This window comes from Rhinatrema bivittatum, chromosome 16 (genome assembly GCF_901001135.1).
Source record: "Rhinatrema bivittatum chromosome 16, aRhiBiv1.1, whole genome shotgun sequence".
NCBI lineage: Eukaryota > Metazoa > Chordata > Amphibia > Gymnophiona > Rhinatrematidae > Rhinatrema > Rhinatrema bivittatum.
The window spans coordinates 634,622-661,701 of record NC_042630.1 but is presented as its reverse complement, the minus strand read 5'-3'; the positions used below and the strand labels follow the sequence as shown (position 1 = coordinate 661,701).

The 27,080-nt window shown below is 47.2% G+C and overlaps 1 protein-coding gene across 4 annotated transcripts; it reads right to left on the bottom strand.

Moving 5' to 3' along the window:
• Positions 1–18,804: 18,804 nt before the first annotated feature.
• Positions 18,805–22,530, bottom strand: LOC115078790 (chromodomain-helicase-DNA-binding protein 4-like). 4 transcript variants are annotated; one of them, XM_029581818.1, is made up of 3 exons: positions 22,280–22,530; positions 21,574–21,812; positions 18,805–19,029 (listed from the first exon to the last, which is right to left on the bottom strand). In XM_029581818.1, exons 1-3 carry the CDS (start codon positions 22,513–22,515, stop codon positions 18,992–18,994), a joined length of 513 nt encoding a protein of 170 aa, XP_029437678.1. In that variant the 5' UTR covers positions 22,516–22,530; the 3' UTR covers positions 18,805–18,991. The 4 variants fall into 4 exon arrangements, with proteins under 4 accessions (XP_029437678.1, XP_029437680.1, XP_029437679.1 ...); XM_029581820.1 differs by having other exon boundaries at positions 21,574–21,737; XM_029581819.1 differs by having other exon boundaries at positions 22,290–22,530.
• Between the last annotated feature and the right edge of the window lie 4,550 nt (positions 22,531–27,080).

Here is a 27,080-nt window from a genome sequence, read left to right as displayed (position 1 = left end):
GCAAGCTTCTTATAGTAATATCTCTTGTGCTGTACAGGTTACCCCATGTTTCTCTTAAGGGTAGCAACTGCTGCTCTGTGCAGTTATCTCCAAGGCTTATGATAACCCATAAACAATTTACTGCTAGCAATATTTTTACTGGGTGATGAGCCTTCTGGAAAATTCATACTGTGCTGCCTGACATGTTTTGCTTATGGACTTGGCCGTAGAAGCGTCCTGTGTTTTTTTTCTTGTATGTCTACGCCTCAGTACCCCAGACTGTAAACATCAGGGTCTGAATCTAATTCCTCTTTCCCTCCCCCCTCAAGAATGGGCACAATGTGGTGGGGGACAGGAGAATAAAGGCAAATGATGTGTAAAAAATAGAAAATCAGCAAATCAAAACACAAAAAAACCAAAAAGATGAGCAACCAAGAAAAATACAAAAATATATGGAAAATGTGAAGTTGTTTGAAACCTTTTCCAGTCCTTAACATTGCAGTGTGTGTGTCTCTGTGATGTGATCTGACTGCCCTGGGTCCATGTTTGTATCTGTTTTTCTGTTTAGATGTGGTATGTCTGTGCATGTCTGGGTTTAACATAAGAATTGCCATGCTGGGTCAGACCAAGGGTCCATCAAGCCCAGCATCCTGTTTCCAACAGTGGCCAATCCAGGCCACAAGAACCTGGCAATTACCCAAACATTAGATAGATCACAAGCTACTATTGCTTATTAGTTACTGTCATAGGAGTTTTAAGGATTTATCCTCTAGGAACTTATCCAAACCTTTTTTAAACCCAGTTGCACTAACTGCTGTAACCACATCCTCTGGCAATGAATTCCAGAGCTTAACTATGCACTGAGTGAAAAATAATTTTCTTCAGTTTGTTTTAAAAGAGCTACTTGCTATTATCTGAGAGTAAATAAGCAACTTAATGTAAATCTCTTAAGTCCTTTCATGATTTTGTAGACTTCTATCATATCCCCCTCCCAATGGTCTCTTCTCCAAACTGAACAGCCCTAACTTCTTTAGCCTTTTCTCATAAAAGGCTAAAGAGCCTAGAGCCAAGAACACGAAGAAAAGTCTTTTCAAGCCCACAACGAGTTATTCAGATCTATTTTTTTCTTCCTTTGTTAATCAGAAATTTACACATGCTGACTTCAATGTAAAACTTATTACTTTGTTTTTGTTCAATGTAAAACTTCTTTTATTCTGTTCTATGTAAACCGCTATTTGTAGCGATAGTTACTGTTCTTTGTGAACCGGGGTGATATGTATATTATACAGGAACCTCCGGTATATAAATTAATTTAAATAAATAAATAAATAAATAAATGGCATGGAACAAGCTGCCCTATCATTTTGGTTGCCCTCTGCATGTGCTCCAGTGCAACTATATATTTTTTGAGATACGGCAACAAGAATTGCACACAGTATTCAAGTTGCAGTCTCACCATGGAGCGATACAGAGGCATTATGACATTTTCTGTTTTATTTTCCATTCCCTTCTTAATAATTCCTAACATTTTTTGCTTTTTTGATCAGCACAGCACACTGGGCTGCCGATTTCAATGTATTATCCACTATGACACCTAGATCTTTTTCCTGGGTGGTAGCTCCTAATATGGAACCTAACATCGTGTAACTACAGCAAGGGTTATTTTTCCCTATATGCAGCACCTTGCACTTATCCACATTAAATTTCATCTGCTATTTGGATGCCCAATCTTCCAGTCTTGCAAGGTCCTCCTGCAATTCATCACAAGCCACTTGAGGTTTAATTACTCTGCATAATTTTGTGTCAGCACAAATTTGATAACCTTACTCCTCACCTTTCCAGTCCAAGTACAGATCCCTGAGGCACTCCACTGTTTACCCTTTTCCACTGTGAAAACTGACCATTTAATCCTACTTGCTGGTTCCTGTCTTTTAACCAACTTGCAAGCCACAAAAGGACATCGCCTCCTATCCCATGAGTATTTAGTTTTCTTAGAAGCCTCTCATGCAGGACTTTTGTCGAACGCATTCTGAAAATCCAAATACACCACATCTATCGGTTCAGCTTTGTTCACATTTATTAACCCCTTAAAAAAAATGTAGATTTGTGAGGCAAGACTTCCCTTAGTTAAATCCATACTGGCTGCATTTCATTAAACCATGTCTAGCTAAATGTTTTGTGATTTTATTCTTTATAACAATTTTTCCCTGTACTGAAGCTAGGCTCACTGGTCTATAGTTTCCCAGATCACCCCTGGATCCTTTTTTAAATACGGGGTTTACATTGGCCATCTTCAAATCTTCAGGTATATCAGATGATTTTAATGAAAGGTTACACATTTTTACTAATAGATCTGAAATCTCATTTTTTTTTAGTTCTTTCAGCACCCTAGGGTGTATAACATCTGGTTCAGGTGATTTACTACTCTTCAGTTTGTCAATCAGGCCTAACACAGCTTCCAGCTTCACTGTGATTTGGTTCAGTCCATCTGAATCATCACCCATGAAAACCTTCTCCAGCAAGGGCATCTCTCCAATATCCTCTTCAGTAAACACTGAAGCAAAGAAATTATTTAATCTTTCCGCAATGGCCTTATCTTCTCTAAGTGCCCCTTTAACCCCTCGATCATCTAATGGCCCAACTGACTCCCTCACAGGCTTTCTGCTTTGGATATATTTTAAAAAGTTTTTACTGTGAGTTTTTGCCTCTACGGCCAACTTCTTTTCAAATTCTCTCTTAGCCTGTCTTATCAATGTCTTACATTTAACTTGCCAACGTTTATGCTTTATCCTATTTTCTTCTGTTGGATCCTTCCAATTTTTGAAAGAAGATCTTTTGGCTAAAATAGCTTCTTTCACCTCCCCTTTTAACCATGCCGGTAATCGTTTTGCCTTCCTTCCACCTTTCTTAATGGGTGGAATACATCTGGACTGTGCTTCTAGAATGGTATTTTTTTTTTTAACAACGTGCATGCTTGTTACACTCTTTTTACCTTTGTACCTGCACTTTTCGGTTTTTTTTCTATTTTTCTCATTTTGTCAGTTTCCCTTTTGAAAGTTCAGCACTAGAGCCATGGATTTATATACTGTCCCCCTTCCAGTCATTAAATCAAATTATCGTATTATGATCACTGTTGCCAAGCGGCCCCACCACCATTACCTCTCTCACCAAATCCTACGCTCCTCTGAGAATTAGATCTAAAATTGCTCCCTCTCTCGTTGGTTCCTGAACCAATTGCTCCATCAATTAACAATCTACTTACCAGTCTTAACTTGATCCTTAATACAAATAAGACAGAGATTCTCATTATTTCTGCTGATGAAAACCAAGTTCTCTTCAACCCCCTAAATGCAACACAATCACTCTCAACTGAAATTAACCACTCCCCCTATGTCAGAGATTTTGGAGTTCAACTAGACAACCAATTCAATCTCAAATCATTTGTCCAAAACACCACAAAAGAATGTTTCTTTAAATTACAAGTATTAAAATATCTTAAACCTCTCCTTCACTTTCGAGATTTCCGACCAGTGCTGCAGTCCATTATCCTTACCAAATTAGACTATTGCAATTCCCTCTTGTTTGGTCTCCCTGTGATAACAATAAAACCTCTGCAGATGGTACAGAATGCTGCGGCGAGATTACTTACCAACTCAAACAAAAGAGAGCATCTCTCCCATACTGCAGTCTCTGCACTGGTTACCTATCAAAGCCAGGATTTCGTTCAAAGTACTCATGATGATACATAAAGACATTCATAACACCGCCCCTCTCAATCTGTGCCATCAATTCCGGGCTCATACTTCTGAAAGACCAATCAGAAGAGCTTACAAAGGCTCTCTGCATGCCCTCCCTACTAAATCTTCTCTAAGCAAAAGAGCGTTATCTACATCTGGGCCGACTCTTTGGAACACTCTCTCTCCTGACCTCCGTCAAGAACAGTGTCTCCTAACCTTCAAGAAAGACATAAAAACTTGGCTGTTCAATCAAACTTTCCCTAAAAACCCAAGTTCTCCTTGATGCAGGTCCCAAAACATGAATACAATGCCTATGGCTAACATTTAGTGGACTTACTGAACTTTTTCTTCACAGCCCCCCCAAGGACTCATTCTAGTTTTAAATAAAGTACTATATTTATTTTTCACGTTATTCATTTTTATTTTATTATTTATCCACAATTTTATTTTATTTTTTGCTCTCGGTTTGCTATGGTTCCTTGTTTCCAAATGTTTTTTGAATGTTCAATTGCTAATGTTCATTGTTTAATGTATCGCCTCCCAGCGAAAGTTCTGTTCCATTGTAAACCGGTGTGATCTATATTCTTTATAGGAATATCTGTATATAAAAATTCAAAATAAATAAATAAAAATAAATAAAGCTATCATTTATTCCATCCAAGAACGTTATCTCTCTAGCATGTCCCGATGATACATTTACCCAGTCAATATTGGGGTAATTAAGTCTCTCATTATTACCACACTACCTATTTGGTTAGCTTCCCTAATTTCTCTTAGCATTTCACTGTCTGTCTCACCCTTTTGGCCAGCTGGACAGTAGTATAACCCCTATCCCTATAGTCTTCCCCGACACACAAGGGATTTCTACCCATTAAGATTCGATTGTACATTTAGTCTTGTGCAGGATGTTTATCCTGTTGGACTCTATGCCATCCCAGACAAAGTGCCACACCTCCTCCGGGTGCTCCTCTCTGTCATTGCGATATAATTTGTACCCCGGTATAGCACTGTCCCATTGGTTATCCTCCTTCCACCATGTCTCTGAGATGCCAATTAAGTCTATGTCATCATTCACTGCTAATGAAAAACCCAAAATCAATCCTTCATATTGCATATATATTGCTCTATACGATTCCAATTCTCAAAAAGAGTTTAGCAATTCACAGCTTTTATGAAATACATTTTTATGGAAGGAGAGGAACGTTTCATATACAATTATCATAGATCCCCAACCAGGGTGATAATGAATCTGGATATAATCATAAACGGACCTCCTCCAACCAATGTGTGAACAGCGTTAAAGTCCAATGCTTTTTTTCAAGTGATTTTGATTGTGTGCGTATATGTGTAACTCTAAAACATTTCTCTTGTTTAATAAAGGTGAAATCACTCATGAGATCTACTCCGTTTCAAATGAACGCTCCTGGCAGCCTTGTAAATAATCCCGAACAACGGGTATAAGATGTATTAGGACATTCATAAAGCAACCTAAGTAGGCGTAATGGAAAGTCTCAAATTGCTTAACCATAAGCTCATGCAACACCCCGACTTATCTGTTGGTTTGAAGGGTCGCCGACGTAGCCACGTTTCGGGTCCATTCAAGGACCTTTCATCAGGGAATCAATCCTCTTGTAGATGTCTCGTCGGTCAATGTTGAGCCATTACCTACTGGGTCTGTAGCGTGAGTCAAAAGACTCTATCCAAGGCTGACAACGCTCAAAGCTAACGGAAGCGTCCTATTTAAACTAAATGATAGACTAGCTGCGTGACCAATCTCCATCAAGCTCTAAACTGATGACGTGTGCCCGATTCCTGCCAATCAAAAGGAACAATCTCCATTCAATGCTCGGTGAATCACTCCAAACTATAGAATCGAGTTCCAATCTAGTAATTCATTCAACCCTGCCGGGGCTTGTGAACTCAATGTGAAAATCCAAAAGGCTTCCCGCTTGTTTAAAAGCCTGGTCCGGTCACCTCCTCGGGGGGGATAGTGAAACTTGATCCAAAATAGTCCATTTCAAGTCTGTGAAAACGTGGCTTGTCTGCACACAGTGAGACACAATCGGTGCTGTCAAAGTTGCAGTGTGTAGTTTTGATTTATGTTCGTTCAAACGAATTCTGATTTTTCTGGTGGTTCTGCCGATGTATATCTTAGGGCAAGGGCATACGATGGCATAAACAACGTAATCAGATTCGCATGTGGTGTGAGTCTTGCGATAAACTTTATATTCTGTCACGGGTTCAATCCATGTATCTCCATTGATACTCTGTGGACAATAAGCACAATGTCCACATTGATTATGACTACCTCCCAGTTCACTGCTGTGGCCACCGGTCACAGCATGTATCAAAGTATCACGGATGTTTTTGCCACGCGTTGTAACTATTAGCGGAGGATCTTTAAAAATTTCATGTAAAGCCAACACTGGCCAATGTGAACGGATCGAAACTGCTATAGCTGAAGTGGCAACAGATTGGTTCAATACACACACAAGACCCGGGTCCTGTTTAGGAGGCTTGTACGTTAACAGGGACGCTCTGTCTGCTATACATTCTAATTCTCCCATCTTACTTCTTAGCTTCTGGCATTGGCATACAAACATTTCAAAGTGAGTTTTTTGTTTGTATTTTCATTCTGCTTTTCAGTTGACAGGGATAAATTGGAATCATTTAGGTCAGGGGAGGGTTTTTTTTTTGTTTTTTTATAGGCACTTGGTCTACTTTTTTTTTTTTTTTAGCACTGTAACCTCTCTCTGTTGGGATGCCCTAATTCTAATGCATCATTAGTATTTTTGAAGATACCTCCCTCCGAACCATGCGCTGCTGAGCGACTGTCGGCTTTCTCCTTTGTTCTAGTTTAAAAAGGAGATAGAGCAGCTTTTAAAGGTTAGTGCCAGCAGCCTGGTTACACCCTGGTTAAGGTGGAGCCCATCCCTTCGGGGAAAAAAAAAAAAAAAAAAAAAAAAAAAAAAAAAAGACTCCCCTGTCCCCAAAAGATTCCCCAGTTCCTTACAATACTGAATCCTTCTTCCCTGTACCTTCTCATCGACGTATTGAGACTCCGGAGCTCTGCCTGCCTCTGGTGACCTGCGCGTGGAACATGGAACATTTCAGAGAATGCTACCCTGGAGCCTTGACTTTGCACACTGTTCCTCTTCCAGTCATTAAATCAAATTGATCATATTATGATCACTATTGCCAAGCGGCCCCACCACCGTTACCTCTCTCACCAAGTCCTGTGCTCCACTGAGAATTAGATCTAAAGTTGCTCCCTCTCTTGTCTGTTCCTGAACCAATTGCTCCATAAAGCTATCATTTATTCCATCCAGGAACGTTATCTCTCTAGCGTGTCCCGATGATACATTTACCCAGTCAATATTGGGGTAATTGAAGTCTCCCATTATTACCGCTCTACCAATTTGGTTAGCTTCCCTAATTTCTCTTAGCATTTCACTGTCCGTCTCACATATTGACCAGGTGGACGGTAGTATACCCCTATCACTATAGTCTTCCCCGACACACAAGGGATTTCTACCCGTAAAGATTCAATTTTGTATTTAGTCTCATGCAGGATGTTTATCCTGTTGGACTCTATGCCAGATGTGGACAAAGCACCACACCTCCTCCCGGGTGCTCCTCTTTGTCATTGCGATATAATTTGTACCCCGGTATAGCACTGTCCCATTGGTTATCCTCTTTCCACCATGTCTCTGAGATGCCCAATTAAGTCTATGTCATCATTCACTGCTATACATTCTAATTCTCCCATCTTACTTCTTAGACTTCTGGCATTAGCATACAAACATTCAAAGTTTGTTTTTTGTTTGTATTTTCATTCTGTTTTTTAATTGATAGGGATAAGTTAGAATTTTTTAGCTCAGGTGAGTTCTTAGTTACAGGCGCTTGGACTACTTTTCTTATTATTGGAACCTCACTGTCAGGATGCCCTAATTCTAATGCATCATTAGTATCCTTTAAAGATACCTCTCTCCGAACCATGCGCTGCTGAGCGACTGTCTGCTTTCCCCTTTGTTCTATTTTAAAAGCTGCTCTATCTCCTTTTTAAAGGTTAGCGCCAGCAGTCTGGTTCCACCCTGGTTAAGGTGGAGCACATCCCTTCGGAAGAGACTCCCCCTTCCCCAAAAGGTTCCCCAGTTCCTAACAAATCTGAATCCCTCTTCCTTGCACCATCATCTCATCCACGCATTGAGACTCCGGAGCTCTGCCTGCCTCTGGTGACCTGCGCATGGAACAGGGAGCATTTCAGAGAATGCTACCCTGGAGGTTCTGGATTTAAGCTTTCTACCTAAGGAATCAAACACCTTCCATACTCTAATATAAGCCATATTCATGGACTTTCTTCTGGCTTGCAATAAGGTGGTTATGACAGTTTCAGGATAACCTCTACTCCTTAACCTTCACCTCTCAAAAGCCATGCCGCTAGACAAAAGTGAGTGGCCCTGGTTGGAAAATATGGGGCCCTGCGAAGGAGACCCTCCAGATGCCCGAAGCGAATCAGTCCATCCACTGCGAGGTTGATCAGATCTGCAAACCACGGATGCCACAGCCACTCAGAAGCAACCAATTCCACCTCTCTGTGCGATGCAACACCTTGCCCACTGACAGCCGGGGGGGGGGGGGGGGGAAGGGGGCAAAACAGAAGGACCCCTTGCAGCCAAGGCAGAACTAGTGCGTTGACTCCTTCGGCCTCATGCTGACATCTCCAACTGAAGAAACGAAACACTTTGGCATTTTGACTAGTCACCATGAGATCCACATGAAGAGATGCTCACCAATCTCGAATGAGTTGCATCGTGGAATCCAATAATTCCTACTCTTCTGGGTCTAACAGAGTTCGACTCAGGAAGTTTGCCTGAAATTTTTTGACCCCGGCTATGTGGGATGCAGCTATGCGCTCCAGGTACCTTTCCGCCCAAGAATCAACTTTTGTGTCTCCCGAGCTACTGCTTGGCTCTGCCCTGCCAATTGATATAAGCCACCGTGGTCACATTGTCTGAAAGAATCCTTACTGACTGACATCGGACTAATGGCAGAAACTCCCGCAAGGCTAAACAGACCACCCTGGTCTCTAACCGGTTGATAGACTAAGCAGATTCTCTTATGGACCAAGTATCCTGGACCGAGTGCCACTGACAAACTGCTCCCCATCCACAGAGACTGGCATTGGTAGTAATCACCACCCAATCCGGAACCTTGAGGTCCACCTCTCGAACGAGATTGGAAGTCTGAAGCCACCAAGAAAGGCTCTCTCTCGCCTTGCCCTCGAGGGGCAACGGCATTTGAAATTCCTCTGATATCAGCTGCCAACGAGCCAAAAGCACCCTCTGCAAGGGACTCAGATGGGAAAACGCCCACGGCACCAACTCCAGAGTGGAAGTCATCGAACCCAGGACCTGCAAATAATTCCAGATCTTGGGAACTGCAACAACTGGTGAACCTGACTCTGCAGTTTCAATACTCTCTCCTCCGAAAGATACACTTTGCCGACGAAGGCGTCAAACCAAGGGACTAGAGAAGATCAAGAACCTTGTGAACTGATTGGCGACAAAGGGCCTCTGACTTTGCTCTGATAAGCCAATTGTTCAGATATGGGTGCACCAGAACATCTTTCCGCTTAGGCGCCGCTGCTGCCACCATCCCACCTTGGTGAAAGCACATGGGGCTGTGGCCAGACCAAAAGGAAGGGCCTGAAACTGAAAATGCTGTCCCAAGGTCATGAAGTACAGAAAATGCTGCTAGTCCGGATGGATGGGAATGAGGAGATAGGCCTCGGTGAGATCCAGCGAAGCCAGAAAACTCTCCCTTGTGAACCACACTTATCTCTGACCGCAAGGTCTCCATCCGGAAGCACAGATCCTTCTTCCAATTTTTAAATGAAGATCTTTTGGCTAAAATAGCTTCTTTCACCTCCCCTTTTAACCATGCCGGTAATCGTTTTGCCTTCTTTCCACCTTTCTTAATGTGTGGAATACATCAAGACTGTGCTTCTAGAATGGTATTTAACAATGACCACGCCTCTTGGACATTTTTTACTTTTGTAGCTGCTCCTTTCAGTTTTTTTCTAACAATTTTTCTCATTTTATCAAAGTTTCCCTTTTGAAAGTTTAGCACGAGAGCCTTGGATTTGCACACTGTTCCTTTTCCAGTCATTAAATCAAATTTGATCATATTATGATCACTATTACCAAGCGGCCCCACCACCGTTACACCGCTCTCACCAAGTCCTGTGCTCCACTGAGAATTAGATCTAATTTTATGTTCTATGTAATTAGCATGCTCTCATGCTTGTTTTCAGTTTCAATGTAAACCAAGACGATATGCAATATCTTGTATGAATCCCAGTATATAAAAATGTTAAATAAATAAATAAATTTACCTTTTTCAAATCGAGAATCAGACAAAACAAAATAGATGGAATATTTCCCATGCGAACTTCCAAGGGACCTGGAATTACCACCCCCAGGCATTGGAGACAATCTAGGGTCTCCCGTACCGCTGACTGCTTGCTCATGGGACCACAGGGGAAAATTAGAAACAGTTCGTGAACAGGCCCAAGCAAATTCTAAAGTGTAGCAGTCTTTGACCACACTGAGAACCTTCTGCTCCTGTGTAACTCTGGTCCACATTGTCATAGAACTGAGTTAGGCAACCTCCTATAATAGGAACGGCGGAAGGGACCAGCCTCTCCTCATTGCGAGGAACTTACCCTCCAGCTGTAGACCCTCCAGCGGCTCCTCGGAATGGCCTCCGGGCACCCCGAAAGGACTGCCACTAGGACTGATTCCAAGGAGAGAACTACCTCTGAGAACCGTGCACGGCCTGAGGGTCTAGATCTCCTATTGGAGCGAAACTGAGACTGCACCTGAAAAACCTTTTGGCCTTAGGCTTATCCTTGAGTAACTGGATTAGCTGCTCAAGATCCTCCCCAAATAAGAGATGCCCTTGAAGGGAAGCGATCCTAAAGGAAATTAATTCTTACTTGTTAATTTTTGTTCCTGTAGTACAAGGCTCAGTCCAGACTGCTGGGTTATGCCTCCCTTCCAGCAGATGGAGTCAGAGAAAAAACTGAAAAGGCACCTCCCATATACCCTGGTGTGCCACCTGCGATCCCTCAGTATAATCGATATCAAAGCAGAATGAACGAAACATATGGTAACAACCAATGACTAGATCAATTCAAACAGCAACTTCTGAAACAAGCACTTCTGAAATAAGCATGAAGTGTCGAGAAAAAAGAACGATATGGTATCTGTCAAGATGTTCTGAGAAATCTGTAAAGGAAAACAATATAAACAGACAAGCGGGACTCATACTCCTTTGGGCGGGCGTCTGGACTGATCCTTGGTACTACAGGAACGAAATTAACAGGTAAGAACTAATTTTCCTTTCTCTGTAAGTACTAGGATCAGTCCAGACTGCTGGGATGTACCCGAGCTGCCCTTAAGGGGGGTGGGATCTTGAGAGTCCCGCTCGAAGCACACTGCTGCCAAACGAATCCATCTTCGGATCCCGACCATCCAAACGGTAATGTTTGGCAAACGTGTGCAAAGATTTCCAAGCAGCCGAGCCTGGCAAATCTCTTGAGGCGAGACATTCACTCTCCCGCCCATGACGCTGCTTGTGAACGAAGAGAATATGCCTTAAGCCCCTCCGGAATGGTACGCTCCTGACCAATGTAAGTTGAAGCAATAGCGTCCTTCAACCAGCGGGCAATAGTAGCCTTAGAAGCCTTAGTTCCTTTCTTAGGACCACTCCACAAAACAAAAAGATGGTCAGACAACCGAAAAGGATTGGTAATTTCCAAGTACTGCAAGAGGACCCTTCAAACATCTAACCTCTTAAGATCCTTCTCCCAAGGAGCGTTCCTATCCTCATCTGAGAATGCCGGCAATTCAACTGTCTGGTTGACATGAAAGGCCAAAACTACCTTAGGCAAAAAGGAAGGAACGGTGCGAAGAGAAACTCCTGAGTCAGTGATGCGTAGGAAAGGCTCCCTATAGGAGCCACGAGAAACACCGTCTTAAGTGTTAAATCCTTTAGCGTAGCTCTCTTTAAAGGTTCAGAAGGGGGGCTAAACAGCAAAGAACCAAATTCAAAATCCAAGACGGACAGATAGATTGCACGGGCGGCCTTAGGTGTTTGACCCCCTTCAGGAATCTAGCCACGTCCGGGTGAAGGGTGATGGAAGTACCATGACCTTACCTCGATAACAGCTCAAGGCCGCTATCTGTACTTGGAGGGAGCTGTACGACAAACCTTTCTTTAGGCCGTCCTGCAAGAAGGCAAGAATATGACAAACGGTGGCCTGCCGTGGGGACACATTCAACCCACGGCACCAAGAGTCAAACACCTTCCATACCCGAACGTAAGTAACCGAAGTAGAGGTTTTACGAGCATGTAGGAGGGTAGTAATAACCGCCTCTGAGTAACCCTTCTTCCTCAATTGCCGCCTCTCATAAGCCAAGCCGCTAGACAAAAGCGATCGGCCTGATCGAAAAATACTGGGACCTGCCGAAGTAGGTGAGGCAGATGGCTGAGACATAAGGGACTGTCCACCGCCAGGTTGATCAGATCCGCAAACCACGGCCTCCTTGGCCACTCCGGGGCCACCAGAACGACCTGCCCCCTGTGGGACTCGATCCGTCACAAATCTTCCCCATGAGCGGCCATGGAGGAAACACGTAAAGGAGAATATGCGTGGGCCAAGGAAGAACCAGAGCGTCCACGCCTTCTGAGCCGTGTTCCCTTCTGTGACTGAAGAAACGAACCGCTTTCGCATTCAAACGAGTTGCCATCAAGTTCACCCGGGGGGCGGTATCCCCCACCGTCGGATGATAAGCCGTAGAGCCTCGTTTGACAGCTCCCATTCTCCGGGATCTAGCTGCTGATGGCTGAGGAAGTCTGCCTGGACGTTGTCGACGCCGGCTATGTGAGATGCTGCTATGTGAGACAGGTGGCGTTCCGCCCAATCCATCAACCTGCTCGCTTCGAAGGCGACTAGTCGACTTTTTGTGCCCCTTTGCTGGTTTTATGTAAGCCACAGTGGCTGCATTGTCGGATAGAACCCGAACTGCCTGGTGGCGAAGCAGTGAGAAGAAAATGGCGAAGTGCCAAACGAACCGCCCTGGTTTCCAAGCAATTGATGGACCACTTGTTCTGTGGCAGCGTCCAAAGGACCCTGTGCGGACCGCGACTGACAGACTGCTCCCCAACCCATCAGGCTGGCATCCGTCGTCACGATGATCCATTGAGGGGGCTCCAGATCCACACCTTGGAGCAAGTGGTCCGGTATCAACCACCAATCCAGACTGGACCTGGCTGGCTCGAGGAGTGGCAATGACAGCTGGAACTCTGTCGATTTGGGATCCCAACAAGAAAGTAGCGCCCTCTGCAAAGGCCACATATGAGCAAAAGCCCAAGGAACCAACTCCAATGTGGATGCCATAAAACCAAGAACCTGCAAATAATCCCACACCACGGGTAAGGGAAGAGCTAACAGGCACCGGACCTGAGACATTAGTTGCTCCATCCTCACCTGCGGTAGGAAAACCTTGCCCACACACCAGTGTCGAAACGTGCTCCCAAAATTTCCAACACCTGGGACGGAACCAGCTGGCTCTTGGCATAGTTGACAATCCAGCCGAGGGAACTCAGACAGTTCAAAACTGACTACTGCATCCTCGCAGAGTATCCTCGACTTTGCCTGAATGAGCCAGTCGTCCAAGTAGGGGTGAACCAATATGCTTTCCTTCCGAAGGCTTGTTGCTACCACCACCATCACCTTGGTGAAGACTCTTGGGGCCGTCGCCAGCCCGAAGGGTAGGGCACAAAACTGGAAATGGTTCCCCATGATCATGAACCGCAGAAACCTCTGATGAAAACTCCTGTATTCCTATGTGGAGATAAGCCTCCATTAGATCCAAAGAAGCCAAAAATTCACCTTTGTGGACAGCCGCAATGATGGACCTCAATGTCTCCATTCGGAAGCGCGGGATACGCAATGCCCTGTTGACCTGCTTCAAATCCAATATCAGGCAGAATGTGCCCTCCTTCTTGGGAAGGATGAAAGTAGCGACCGGTCCGCCGTTTGACTGCAGGAACCGGAACAATGTCTCCCATGGCCTGCAATCGAGTAAGCTGTTTGCGAAACCACTTGCTGTTTCGTCGGCGACCCACTGGGAGAAATGAGAAACAGGTTGTGAAGGGACCGTGCAAAATCCATAGTGTAGCCGTGATTTATAATTGTCAAGGACCCATTGGTCTGAGCTGATCTTAGCCCATTCCTCCCGAAAGTGGAAGAGTCGCCCCCCGACCTCCGGAACTGAGGGATGGGCCAGCGTCCCTTCATTGGGACGCCTTGTTGGCGAAGGTATGAGAGGCGCCAGTTCGCGGGGGCCACCTGCCACGAAAGGAATGTGCCCATGCTTGAGATCTTGTGGGCGGGCTGACGTGGAGCAAATGAGGAAGAGCCCCTCCCGGAGCGGAAGCAGCGCTGCCCACGGAAACGGCCAAAAAACGTAACGATCTGGGCTTGTCCTCAGGTAACTTGTAAACCTTGTTCCTCCCAAAGGGCGAACCAGCTGTTCTAATTAGTCGCCAAATAAGAGCTTGCCCCGAAAAGGAAAGGAACCCAATTGCGACTTAGAGGAGGCATCTGCCACCCAGTTATGTAGCCATAGGAGCCACCTTGCCGAAACTGCAGAAGCCATAGTGTGGGCCGAGGTGCGGAGGAGATCATACAAAGCATCCAAAGGAATGGTGAATAAAACGGAAAATGTCATAATGTCTCTGTATCGCTCCATGGTGAGACCGCACCTTGAATACTGTGTAACAATTCTGGTCGCCGCATTTCAAAAAAGATATAATTGCGATGGAGAAGGTACAGAGAAGGGCTACCAAAATGATAAGGGGACTGGAACAGCTCCCCTATGAGGAAAGACTAAAGAGGTTAGGATTTTTCAGCTTGGAGAAGAGACGGCTGAGGGGGATATGATAGAGATGTTTAAAATTATTAGAGGTCTAGAACGGGTAGATGTGAATCGGTTTTTACTCTTTCAGATAATAGAAAGACTAGGGGGCATGCCATGAAGTTAGCATGGGGCACATTTAAAACTAATCGGAGAAAGTTCTTTTTCACTCAACGCACAATTAAACTCTGGAATTTGTTGCCAGAGGATGTGGTTAGTGCAGTTAGTATAGCTGTGTTTAAAAAAGGATTGGATAAGTTCTTGGAGGAGAAGTCCATTACCTGCTATTAGGTTCACTTAGAGAATAGCCACCTGCCATTAGCAATGGTAACATGGAATAGACTTAGTTTTTGGGTACTTGCCAGGTTCTTATGGCCTGGATTGGCCACTGTTGGAAACAGGATGCTGGGCTTGATGGACCCTTAATCTGACCCAGTATGGCATTTTCTTATGTTCTTATCCGCGGTATATGCCACCGCAGATTCCATGCGATTCGCCTGTTCAGCTTCTTCCAGAGGAAGACCCTGTGCCATAGCATTTGTTGGACCCAGCGGAGGGTGGCCCTCTGCATCATGCTGCTGCAAACTGCGGCCCTCACTCCTAAAGCTGAAACTTCAAAAATCCGCTTAAGCAAGACTTCCAGCTTCCGATCCTGAAGATCCTTGAGCGCCGTGCCTCCTGTGACGGGAATGGTGGTATGCTTGGCAATGGGCATGACAGCCGAATCCACCTTGGGGATTTTAAGGAGCTCTAAGGACTCATTAGGAAGCGGATAAAGCTTTTCCATAGCTCTGCTGACATGCAGGGGTAGCTTCCGGAGTATCCCATTCCCGGGATACGATCTGAAAAAGTTTGGGATGGAAAGGAAATGTTTGTGGTGGAGCATGGAGTCCGATAACACCGAGTCTTCTGGCAAAGTATCCGGAATTGCTTGTGGGACTGGGATTTCAAATTCCTGCAGTACATTGCGAAATTAATGGGTCCAGCTCCTCCTTGTGGAGCAATCAGAGTATCTGCAGATCGTCCCCCTCCACTGGATCCGCACTTACCCACATCATCACCCAGATCATGAGTGAGGGGGTTCCTGAGAAGCTGGATCTGCAGCACGAGACTGGAATAGAAGGTCCAAGCAGCTCTAGGACATGCAAAGCACCCCCGAACCAGAGTGTCCTGGCCTGTTGGGCCCTTAAAATACTTAGCTGGGACAGGAGGACCGATTTTCCCAGTCAGTTTTCAGCTTCCACATAAGCTTTATGTAGAAGCAAGACAAATTGAGAAGAAGAGGGGTGAGTCTCTTTAAGGGCCCTCCCGCTGATGGAAACGAAGGAAGGCCCGAGTCCTGCTGAAAATCACGTGGTCTCTGAGGGCTAAGTGCCGGCGGGGACAAAGGAGGAAGCTCCTCTCCCTCCCTAATAGAATCGGCTTTGCCATCTGCCTGAGGCAAGATGGCCGCCGCTGGATTCGGAGGAGTCAAGATGGTTGCCGCCCCCGCGTTCGGGAGCATGCCTGGCCTCTGCCTCAGAAGCAGTGAAGCAGATTTGTGTCCCCTCGGGCGTGGCAGGGCTGCCCCCTGCCCGAAATTGGCCGCTGCGAAGGCCCCTCGCCCCCGGGAATGCTCCGGGAGCAGAGGCCTTCGCAGGAGAGCCGGTACCCCAGCTCCCCACATGCCGTGCAAACGGCTTCCCGCGGCATCCCTGAAGGCGCGAAAATGCTGTCGGGTGGCCAGCCATCCCGCCCGGAGGCCCGGGAGATTAAGGCAGGTGCGGGGCAAACAGAACGGTATTTAAATAAAAAACCTTTTCTCACTCAAATCAAGTGTCCTAATGTGTTCTGCATCTCTCTCTCCTTTTTTTTTGTAACTTTTAAATCGCAACACAGGGGAACAAATTCCCTGAACCACAGCACTATGGAGCCTTCATTAGGAATTAAACTTCTCTGTAAGAACTGTCTCCGAGGAATGCAGCGTCTCTGGAGAAAAGGGGGAGAGTGACCGGCCCACCGGTGAATCCTCCCCCCTGCTAACTCACCGGGCAGGGGACCAAGGTTACTCTGGGAAGAAGGCTGTAGGGCAATGCCCTGCCTTCCCTGTCAATGCCCCCCTTTTTTTTTTTAAGAATTGATCTAGTCAGAGGATTCCCCATAAGATTAAACCAAACCTGACAGAGGAACCCTTCCCAATTTAGAGATGATCAGGACTGCAGGTTATGCTCTCTCAATCTGCTGGAGTCAGAGAATACTGGGGGATCGCAGGTGGCACACCAGGGTATATGGGAGGTTGCCTTTTCAGTTTTTCTCTGACTCCATCTGCTGGAAGGGAGGCATAACCCAGCAGTCTGGACTGATCCTGGTACGTACAGGGAACTGCGTTTTGGAGGAGGACATCCGCAGCCATTTACGCAACCAAAGTAATCTTCTGGCTGCCACAGCTGAAGCCATTACCCTAGAGGAGGTTCGCACCAAATCATAAAGTGCATCCGCCACCATAAGCCATGGCTGCCTCAATCCATTCAGCCTTATCTGCGTCCTCCCCTGGCCTGGGCAGGCTCTCCCTGCAACTGCTACAACCAGTGAGGCACGCACGTTGCATAAAACTAGAACAAATAGCGGCTCTCAAGCCCAAGGCCGAGACCTCAAAAATCCGCTTGAGATGGATCTCCAATTTGCGATCCTGAACATTTTTCAAAGCCGCGGAACCTTTCACCGAGATAGTCGTTCATTTGGTGACCGCAGAAACCGCAGCATCCACCTTAGGGACAGCAAAACGTTCCAATATCTGGTCCGGCACCAGATTAATCATTGACATGGCCCTCCCCACCTTGAGACCAAAATCCGGAAACTCTATTCTGCCTCCACCAATTTCTTCACCGATATGTGATATGGAAAAGCTGTAGGAGGCTGTGCATACCATCCAAAACAGGATCAGCCCCCTCCAATCGGACTCCTGCTGAGGATTTTAACCCCCAAGTACCTGGAAGGCCAAAGGCAATAAAGCCTTGTCCTTCCGAAAAAGGCAAACCACCTTTGTGTCATCCCCCTCAGGGACCGAGGCGAGCAAACTGTTCCCTGAAACATAAAAGAATAGAGTTTCTCTTTTAGAGAAAAAAAGGGGTATCCGAGCCTGCAGCCGCCAGAGCGGCCACATGAAGGGAAGGGATCTGGATCACCAGATTTACTTCCCACGGGCGCACAGGTCAAGCACTCAAAGAGATCCCAGACTCCGGCTCGCCCGCCTCAACCGGTCAGGGTTTAGAATAGAACGCTTTAGGATTCCAAAAAGCAAAAAAAAAAAACAACCCCAGGAAGGAAGGCTCAAAAAACAAAAACTGCCCAAACCCACAGACTGCAGGTTTAGCACCACCTGCTGGAGACAGAGAAATACTGAGGGGACTGCAGGTGGCACACGTGGTTAAGAAGCAGTGTCAGTGAGACTCAATGGGGTCCCAACCAATTGCATCAAAGGAAAGAGCCACTGCTCACCACCTGCTCTACAGATCCTCTTCCTAGATGCCCCAGGTACACTTGCCCGCTTCCGCAGACCCTTCTTCCGAGCCCAGGCTTTTCACCCTTGCTATTTCTCGCCCTCAGAGCCACACTTGCTGCATTCAATAAGACATTGATAGGTAATCTCCCAATATAAACATCACAGAACCTTTTATTCCAATTTTCTGCTCTTTTATTATCTATTTCTTACGTAAAAGCACGACAGAGGTAGGTAAGTCTTGTGTCGGAGTCCCTTATCTCTCCGGCTTCTGTTTATCAATTTTTCTTTTTCATGGGCCAACACCACAAAAAAAAAACAAAACCCCCCCCCCCCCCAAAAAAAAAAAAACAACCAAAAAAAACCCAAACATTTCTCAGCTTGGAAAAAAGGGAAAAAAACCCCTAAAGCTGTTTTATTACATTTTTTAAATGTACATTTTTTGTAACAGGGTGTCACTGTTATCCAAGGAAAGAGGAGAGAAAGAATTCGCACCATGTAAAAACTCAGCAAAAACCAGGAACCATCCTCCCAGCACTCCTCCTGCTCAGGCTGTACAGTACAGTCTCGTCTTCCAAGTCCACTTTTATTAATAATGAAGAGTTAAAAAGAATGAAAACGTCAGATCTTTGTGGCTCCCGTCTGCGGGTTAAGGGAGGGAGTATCACTTAAATAAAGACCGAGGGGGAGGGGGGGGAGCCCAGGGACTTCTACGTAGAAGTGTCAGTCCACTTGTCACATCCTCCTTCTGCTCCAAGCGGGACTGTACAAGAAGGATCAGAAAGGGCCTCCCTTGTCTTCAGCCCACCTCACTGAGGGGACGACGACAACGTCATTGCTGTGTCACCTGCAAAAGGGGGAATGGAGGAAAGAGTGAGAAGCAAGGGGAATACCCAGCACCGGATGGGACGAAACCCACCCCCACGCTAAGTATGATAGCACCACCCTTACATCCCCCCATCCTACCATAATGTTCCTAAGCATTCCCCACTCCTATCCATTTCCCATGCTAAGTATGATAGCACCACCCTTACACCCCCCCATCCCACCATAATGTTCCTAAGCATTCCCCACTCCTATCCATTTCCCATGCTAAGTATGATAGCACCACCCTTACATCCCCCCATCCTACCATAATGTTCCTAAGCATTCCCCACTCCTATCCATTTCCCATGCTAAGTATGATAGCACCACCCTTACATCCCCCCATCCTACCATAATGTTCCTAAGCATTCCCCACTCCTATCCATTTCCCATGCTAAGTATGATAGCACCCCCCTTACATCCCCCCATCCTACCATAATGTTCCTAAGCATTCCCCACTCCTATCCATTTCCCAATGCACGTATGATAGCACCACCCTTACATCCCCCCCATCGCCACCATAATGTTCCTAAGCATTCCCCACTCCTATCCATTTCCCATGCTAAGTATGATAGCACCACCCTTACATCCCCCCCATCTCACCATAATGTTCCTAAGCATTCCCCACTCCTATCCATTTCCCTGCTAAGTTGATAGCACAACCCTTACATCCCCCCCATCCACCATAATGTTCCTAAGCATTCCCCACTCCTATCCATTTCCCATGCTAAGTATGATAGCACCACCCTTACATCCCCCCATCCCACCATAATGTCTCTAAGCATTCCCACTCCTATCCATTTCCCATGCTAAGTATGATAGCACCACCCTTACAATCCCCCCATCCCACCATAATGTTCCTAAGCATTCCCACTCCTATCCATTTCCCATGCTAAGTATGATAGCACCACCCTTACATCCCCCCATCCCACCATAATGTTCCTAAGCATTCCCCACTCCTATCCATTTCCCATGCTAAGTATGATAGCACCACCCTTACATCCCCCATCCTACCATAATGTTCCTAAGCATTCCCCACTCCTATCCATTTCCCATGCTAAGTATGATAGCACCACCCTTACATCCCCCCATCCTACCATAATGTTCCTAAGCATTCCCCACTCCTATCCATTTCCCATGCTAAGTATGATAGCACCACCCTTACATCCCCCCATCCTACCATAATGTTCCTAAGCATTCCCCACTCCTATCCATTTCCCATGCTAAGTATGATAGCACCACCCTTACATCCCCCCCATCCTACCATAATGTTCCTAAGCATTCCCCACTCCTATCCATTTCCCATGCTAAGTATGATAGCACCACCCTTACATCCCCCCATCCTACCATAATGTTCCTAAGCATTCCCCACTCCTATCCATTTCCCATGCTAAGTATGATAGCACCACCCTTACATCCCCCCATCCCACCATAATGTTCCTAAGCATTCCCCACTCCTATCCATTTCCCATGCTAAGTATGATAGCACCACCCTTACATCCCCCCATCCCACCATAATGTTCCTAAGCATTCTCCACTCCTATCCATTTCCCATGCTAAGTATGATAGCACCACCCTTACATCCCCCCATCCTACCATAATGTTCCTAAGCATTCCCCACTCCTATCCATTTCCCATGCTAAGTATGATAGCACCACCCTTACATCCCCCCATCCTACCATAATGTTCCTAAGCATTCCCCACTCCTATCCATTTCCCATGCTAAGTATGATAGCACCACCCTTACATCCCCCCCTCCACCATAATGTTCCTAAGCATTCCCCACTCCTATCCATTTCCCATGCTAAGTATGATAGCACCACCCTTACATCCCCCCATCCTACCATAATGTTCCTAAGCATTCCCCACTCCTATCCATTTCCCATGCTAAGTATGATAGCACCACACCTTACATCCCCCCATCCTACCATAATGTTCCTAGCATTCCCCACTCCTATCCATTTCCCATGCTAAGTATGTAGCCTAGCACCACCCTTACATCCCCCCCATCCCACCATAATGTTCCTAAGCATTCCCCACTCCTATCCATTTCCCATGCTAAGTATGATAGCAACCACCCTTACATCCCCCCCATCCCACCATAATGTTCCTAAGCATTCCCCACTCCTATCCATTTTCCCATGCTAGTATGATAGCAACCACCCTTACAATCCCCCCCATCTCACCATAATGTTCCTAAGCATTCCCCACTCCTATCCATTTCCCATGCTAAGTATGATAGCACCACCCTTACATCCCCCCATCCCACCATAATGTTCCTAAGCATTCCCCACTCCTATCCATTTCCCATGCGTAAGTATGATAGCACCACCCTTACATCCCATCCCATCCCACCATAATGTTCCTAAGCATTCCCCACTCCTATCCATTTCAAAGCTAACCCTTCATCCCACATTCACTAGTTATGAATAAGATAAAAAACCTCTCACACCTCCCACACAGAATGTTCTCCGGCACTGGCAGGGTCAGATATCTCCTACCAAGATTCCCATCTTTTCTTACATACCTGCTGAGCCTGTGGCTCGTTGCCCCGGTTTGCTAGCCGGCTGAGGATGTTTCTCTCGGACATCTGCAGGCGAACAGCCACGGGTGGGATCCGGGCAATAGTAGCGGGGAGCCGGGTCACATCTGCTTTCATGTCGCTGAGCAATTCCTCCAGCTGCTTCAGAACTGCACCACGAGAGAGTGCGGGTACACGAGAGGGGTGAGTGATGGAGAGAATTCCAGCAGACCAGTGTCCCACAGCTGGAGAACATACATCACCTAACTCAACGCATAGCACTATGTAGTAAATACTGCAGAAAACTGCAGGGAATACACATTTCTGCTCTGCCTTGCTTCCCGTGCAGGCAAGTTCCTCACAGCTCCACCCATCCGCCCTGCTTCCCATATAGTGGGGACTGAGAGGAAGTAGTATCACAGTAACACTATCAACGTGAACACAATGACAGCAGAGAAGAGAGAATACCTTCTTCTCCTCCCTCAAGGTGCCTCCCCCTTCCCATCTCAGGGCATCTCACGTAAGCTCTTAATGCTATTCCCAGAAGCGCTGAAGGTACGAAACATGCCTGTACTTACTGCACCTGCAGTCATGCTTCAGTGCTTACACAAGTCTTTCCACAAGTCCCCTGCAGCCGCAGCCTCTCTGCTTCTGCCAGTCAATTATACAATTAAAGAGCATATGAAGGAAAGAAAGCCTGGGCGCTAGTTACCGGTCGTTACCTTTGTGCAGGACAGCGTTGGCGGGCTTGTTGCCAGCCATGGATTCTTTGGAAAGATGCTGGTGACTCTCTGCCAGGCACTCCACCTCTGCAAATCGTGTGTTCAGTGCCATGGATGGATGGGAAGGGTCTTCAGACATGTTTAAGTACGCTGCCCGACGCAGCTGCTCCTCGATTACCAGTGCCTGCTCCAAGAGCTGCCAAGGGAAAGGGGCACACACTGTCATTTCCTACAAACGAGATGCCCAGCCAATCCAAAACACGTAGCAGTACAATTCCCAAAAGGCAACTAGTCAGGGATAAGTAAAGCAACTCCCCTGAGCTCACACAGAGTCACTGACAAAGCCGGGGATTAGAGCTGAAACCAGGCAGATAAAGTGATTCTCCCACTCTCTCTCACATACAAGCTTTTGCTGACACCTCTGCCCCACCTCCAAATTCTAAGTATTTCCCTAAACACAGGCAGTTTTTACCAGGTTAGTGGCACCACATGGTCTTTACCATCCACTCCAAAATAATGTTCCCTGTATGTATCTGATCAGTCCAGACTCCTGGGTTATGCATCCCTGCCAGCAGATGGAGACAGAGAAACCTTTACTGACACTGCCATATAACCTGGTGTATCACCTGCAGTCCCTCAGTATTTCTGTCTCCAGCAGATGGGCACACACCTGTTTATTATTTTTTTTAATCTTAAGGTGTTCTTCTCTGTCCGGTTTTGGCTGGCGGTCTGGGGTTTGGTGACTCTTGTGTGTGCCCAATCCATGCGCCTGTGTGGTGTTAATCTGGTGGTCCAGATCCCTCCCCTTCATGAGACTGCTTGGGTGGCTGCAGGCTCTAGGTACCTTTTTATCTGAGGCTGCCTATTTGTTTTCTTAAAGGCTCTGTCTCAGTACTGGCACTTTTTTTTTTTTTTTTTTAAACTTTAATGAAAAGAGGGCCTTCTCCACCAGGGACCCATATATTCTGACAAGGCTACTGGCTTTTGAAGTTAAGGTGCAAGGGTTATCCTGAGGCGGTTATTAGTACCATTGCTGCAGGCCAGGAGAAAGTCCACTAATCTTTCCTATATACGGGTCTGGAAAGCTTTTGAGTCCTGGGGTCCTGCCAACAAAGTTCTCCTCTCAGGTCGTCGGTCTTTGACATTTTGTCCTTTTTGCAGGATGGTTTCACCAAAGGCTTGTCTCTTAGCTCACAAAGTGCAAATATCGGCCCTAGGTTGCCTTCATGGTCAGACTGATGGCTCCTCTATTTCCACACATCCTCCACTTCAAGGAGTTTGTCTGTCCTGGAATCTTAATCTTGTCCTCGGGGGTTTATGCGAGGCTCCTTCTGAAACGCTTCGGAGGGCAACTTTGAAGGACTTGACTCTGAAGGAGGTTTTCTGGTGGCCATAGGAGGATTTCTGAGTTGCAGGTGCTGCCATGTCGTGATCCATTCCTTCAGATTTCAAATTCAAGGGTCTCGTGAATCAGACTGTGGAACTTCCAGCATTTCCCATGCTGGACGCGTCTACGCCTCATGCGAAGGAAGTCAGGTTGCTAAATGTCCAAAGAGCTTTGTTACTTTACCTCAAGGAAACAAATGACTTTAGGAGACAGATCACCTCTTTGTTCTGTGGAGCAGCCCCAGGCTTCTGTAAGGCTACGTTACTCGTTGGCTTAAGGAGGCTATGGTTCCACCTACATTCTCTGAGGCCGGCCGGGCCCGCAGGGGTTACATGTTCCTTCTACTCATTTGCAGGAGGCCTCGAGGGTGGAAGCTCAGCTAGTTTCACCCCAAGAAATTTGCAGATTAGTGACTGAAGTTGCTAGAAGACCTTTGCACACTATCGTCTGGATGTGGGTGATATGGACCCCCCATTCTTTGGCAAAAGTGTCCTGCGAGAGGGACTCTCGCGGTCCCACCCTGTCTAAGGAGCTTTGGTACATCCCAGGAGTCTGGACTGATCCGGGTACGTACAGGGAAAGGAAAATTGGTTCTTACCTGCTAATTTTAGTTCCTTGTAGTACCACGGATCAATCCAGAACCCACCCAGTCTATTGGGGGAGAGTCATCCACTCATCCAGTTTTAATGCAGAGTATTTTCAGATAGTCATGTTTTTGTAACGGTTTAAAAGTTGAGACTTTTCCTTTTTACTGTGTTTGGCTTGGATATAGATAAATACTGAGGGACTGCAAGTGGCAGATCTCCTGAGAAGAGACTGTCTCTCCGCCCAGGATGTTGCTTGGGAGTAGAGCAAGTGGGCTCTGACGCCCATCGGTGGTTGTTTCCCTGCGCCAATATACGCTGCCGCAATAGCCGCCTTCAGCCAGCGAGCAATCATAGTCTTAGACGCCTTGGACCCCTTCTTGAGTCCTGACCAAAGGACGAATAGGTGGTCCGAAAGACGGAACTCATTGGTGACCTCCAGGTAACGCATCAGAGAGCGCTTAGCATCGAGCTTGCGGAGATCTCGAGTCAACCGATGAGAAGGAAGGAAGCTCCACCATCTGATTCAGGTGAAAGGTACTACCGAGTCGGTGAATCTTAGATACGGTTCCCTGCAGGATAATGCCTGTAGCTCAGAAACACGGCGGGCCGAACAAATGGCCACAAGAAAGGTCCCTGAGAATAGCAGCACGCAGAGGCTCGAAGGGGGGTCTGCTCAGGATCCGGAGTACCAAGTTGAGGCTCCAAGAGGGGCAGGAAGCTTGGAGTGGTGGCTTCAGATGCTTTACTCCCTTAAGGAACCGGATGGTATCCGGATGAGAAGAGAGCGGGATTTCCTCCCCTTGGCAAAGCAAGGCTCCTAAGGCAGCAACTGGACTCGCAGAGAATTGTAGGCTAGACCCTTTTCCAAGCCTGCTTGAAGGAACGAGAGAATCTGAGACACAGAAGCGTGCCTCGCTGTGTGGAGTGGGCCCTGCATCATGACTCGAAAACCTTCCACACCCGGACATAGGCGATGGAGGTGGACGTCTTCTTTGCTCGAAGGAGGGTCGAGATCACGGCCTCCGGATAACCACAGCATCTCAGTTTGCGCCTCTCAAAAGCCAAGCCGCAAGACAGAAGCGAGCTGCCTAGTCAATAAATATTGGTCCTTGACGGAGGAGGTGCGGAAGATGACAGAGACGTAGGGGCCCGTCCACCGCCAGTTTGAGTAGATCCGCGAACCATGGCCGGCGAGGCCATTCCAGAGCCACCAGAATTACAGTGCCTTGTTGGCCCTTGATTCTTCGTAGTACCTTGCCCACTAGAGGCCAAGGTGGGAATGCGTAGAGGAGATGACAGGGCCACGGCAGTACCAGCTCATCGACGCCCTCCACGCCACGTTCTCTTCTACTGCTGAAGAAGCGAGGAGCCTTCATGTTGTGGGCTGTTGCCATGAGATCCAAGTGAGGAATCCCCCAACGGTGTACTATTAGGTGCATCGCTTCCTCTGAGAGCTCCCACTCTCCGGGATCGAGATGTTGGCGGCTTAGGAAATCCGCCTGAATGTTGTCCACTCCTGCAATGTGCGAGGCCGCCAATCGCGCCAGATGAAGTTCCGCGCGCTTCATGAGCTTGTCCGTTTCCAGCGAGACGTGACGACTTCTCGTGCCTCCCTGGCGATTTATGTAGGCCACTGTGGTCGCGTTGTCAGAGAGTATCCTGACCGCCCGATGGCGAATGAGGGGAAGAAAATTCTTCAGCGCTAGACGGACCGCTCTGGTTTCCAAGCGGTTGATTGGCCACCGCGCTTGAACTTTCGTCCACTGTCCCTGCAGGGACCTAGACTGGCAGACCGCTCCCCAACTGGAAAGGCTGCCGTCTGTGGACTACTATCCAGTCCGGAATGTCCAAAGGTATTCCCTGAGCCAAGTGGAGAGGGTCCAGCCACCAAACGAAGCTGTCCCCGGCGGACTGTGGAATCGGGAGGATGGCCTGGAAGTCTCGCGACACTGGCTTCCAGCGGGAAAGTAAAGCTCTCTGCAGCGGACGCATATGCACGAAGGCCCAGGGTACCAGGTCGATAGTGGATGCCATGGATCCTAAGACCTGTAGATAATCCCAAGCGGTGGGCCAAGAGAGACCAGAGAAACGCTGGATCTGGTCCCGCAATGCCTGGGCCCGATCCGACCGTAGGAAAACCTTGCCCTCCTCCATGTCGAATCTCGCGCCCAGGAAGTTCAACGACTGAGAAGGGGTGAGACTGCTCTTGGCGTAGTTGATGATCCACCCGAGGGATTGAAGGAGTTGTACCACTCTGCTGACCGCCCGATAACCCTGGCCCAAGGATTTCGCTTGAATGAGCCAGTCGTCCAGGTAGGGGTGAACCAAGATTCCTTCCCGACGGAGAGCGGCCACCACCACCACCATGACCTTTGTAAAGATTCGTGGGGCCGTTGCCAGACCAAAAGGGAGAGCCTGGAACTGGAAATGTTGTCCTAATATCTTGAAACGGAGGAATCATTGATGTACTTTGAGGATTGGAATGTGTAGGTACGCCTCCGAGAGGTCCAGAGAGGCCAGGAACTCTCCGCGGTGGACTGCCGCAATCACCGAGCAGAGGGTCTCCATCCTAAAGTGTGGGACCTTGAGGGATTTTTTACAGATTTGAGGTCCAGTATTGGGCGGAAAGTGCCCTCCTTCTTGGGCACCACGAAGTAGATGGACTAGTGGCCCCAGCCCACTTCTGAGGGAGGCACTGGAGCAATTGCCCCCAGCGCGAGGAGCCGGTCCAGTGTCTGGAAAACTATGATCTGCTTTTGAAGTGACCCGCAGGGAGAGAAGAGGAACCTGTCTCTTGAGGGCCGAACAAAATCCAAT

Coding starts and splice junctions, on each gene's coding strand:
- LOC115078790 (XM_029581818.1), bottom strand. CDS start 22,515: ATGACAGTGTGTGCCCCTTTCCCTTGGCAGCTCTTGGAGCAGGCACTG. Junction 21,813..22,279: donor CTGCACAAAGGTAACGACCG/GTAACTAGCGCC, acceptor TATGTTCTCCAG/CTGTGGGACACTGGTCTGCT. Junction 19,030..21,573: donor ACGAGCCACAGGCTCAGCAG/GTATGTAAGAAA, acceptor CCCCTTTTGCAG/GTGACACAGCAATGACGTTG.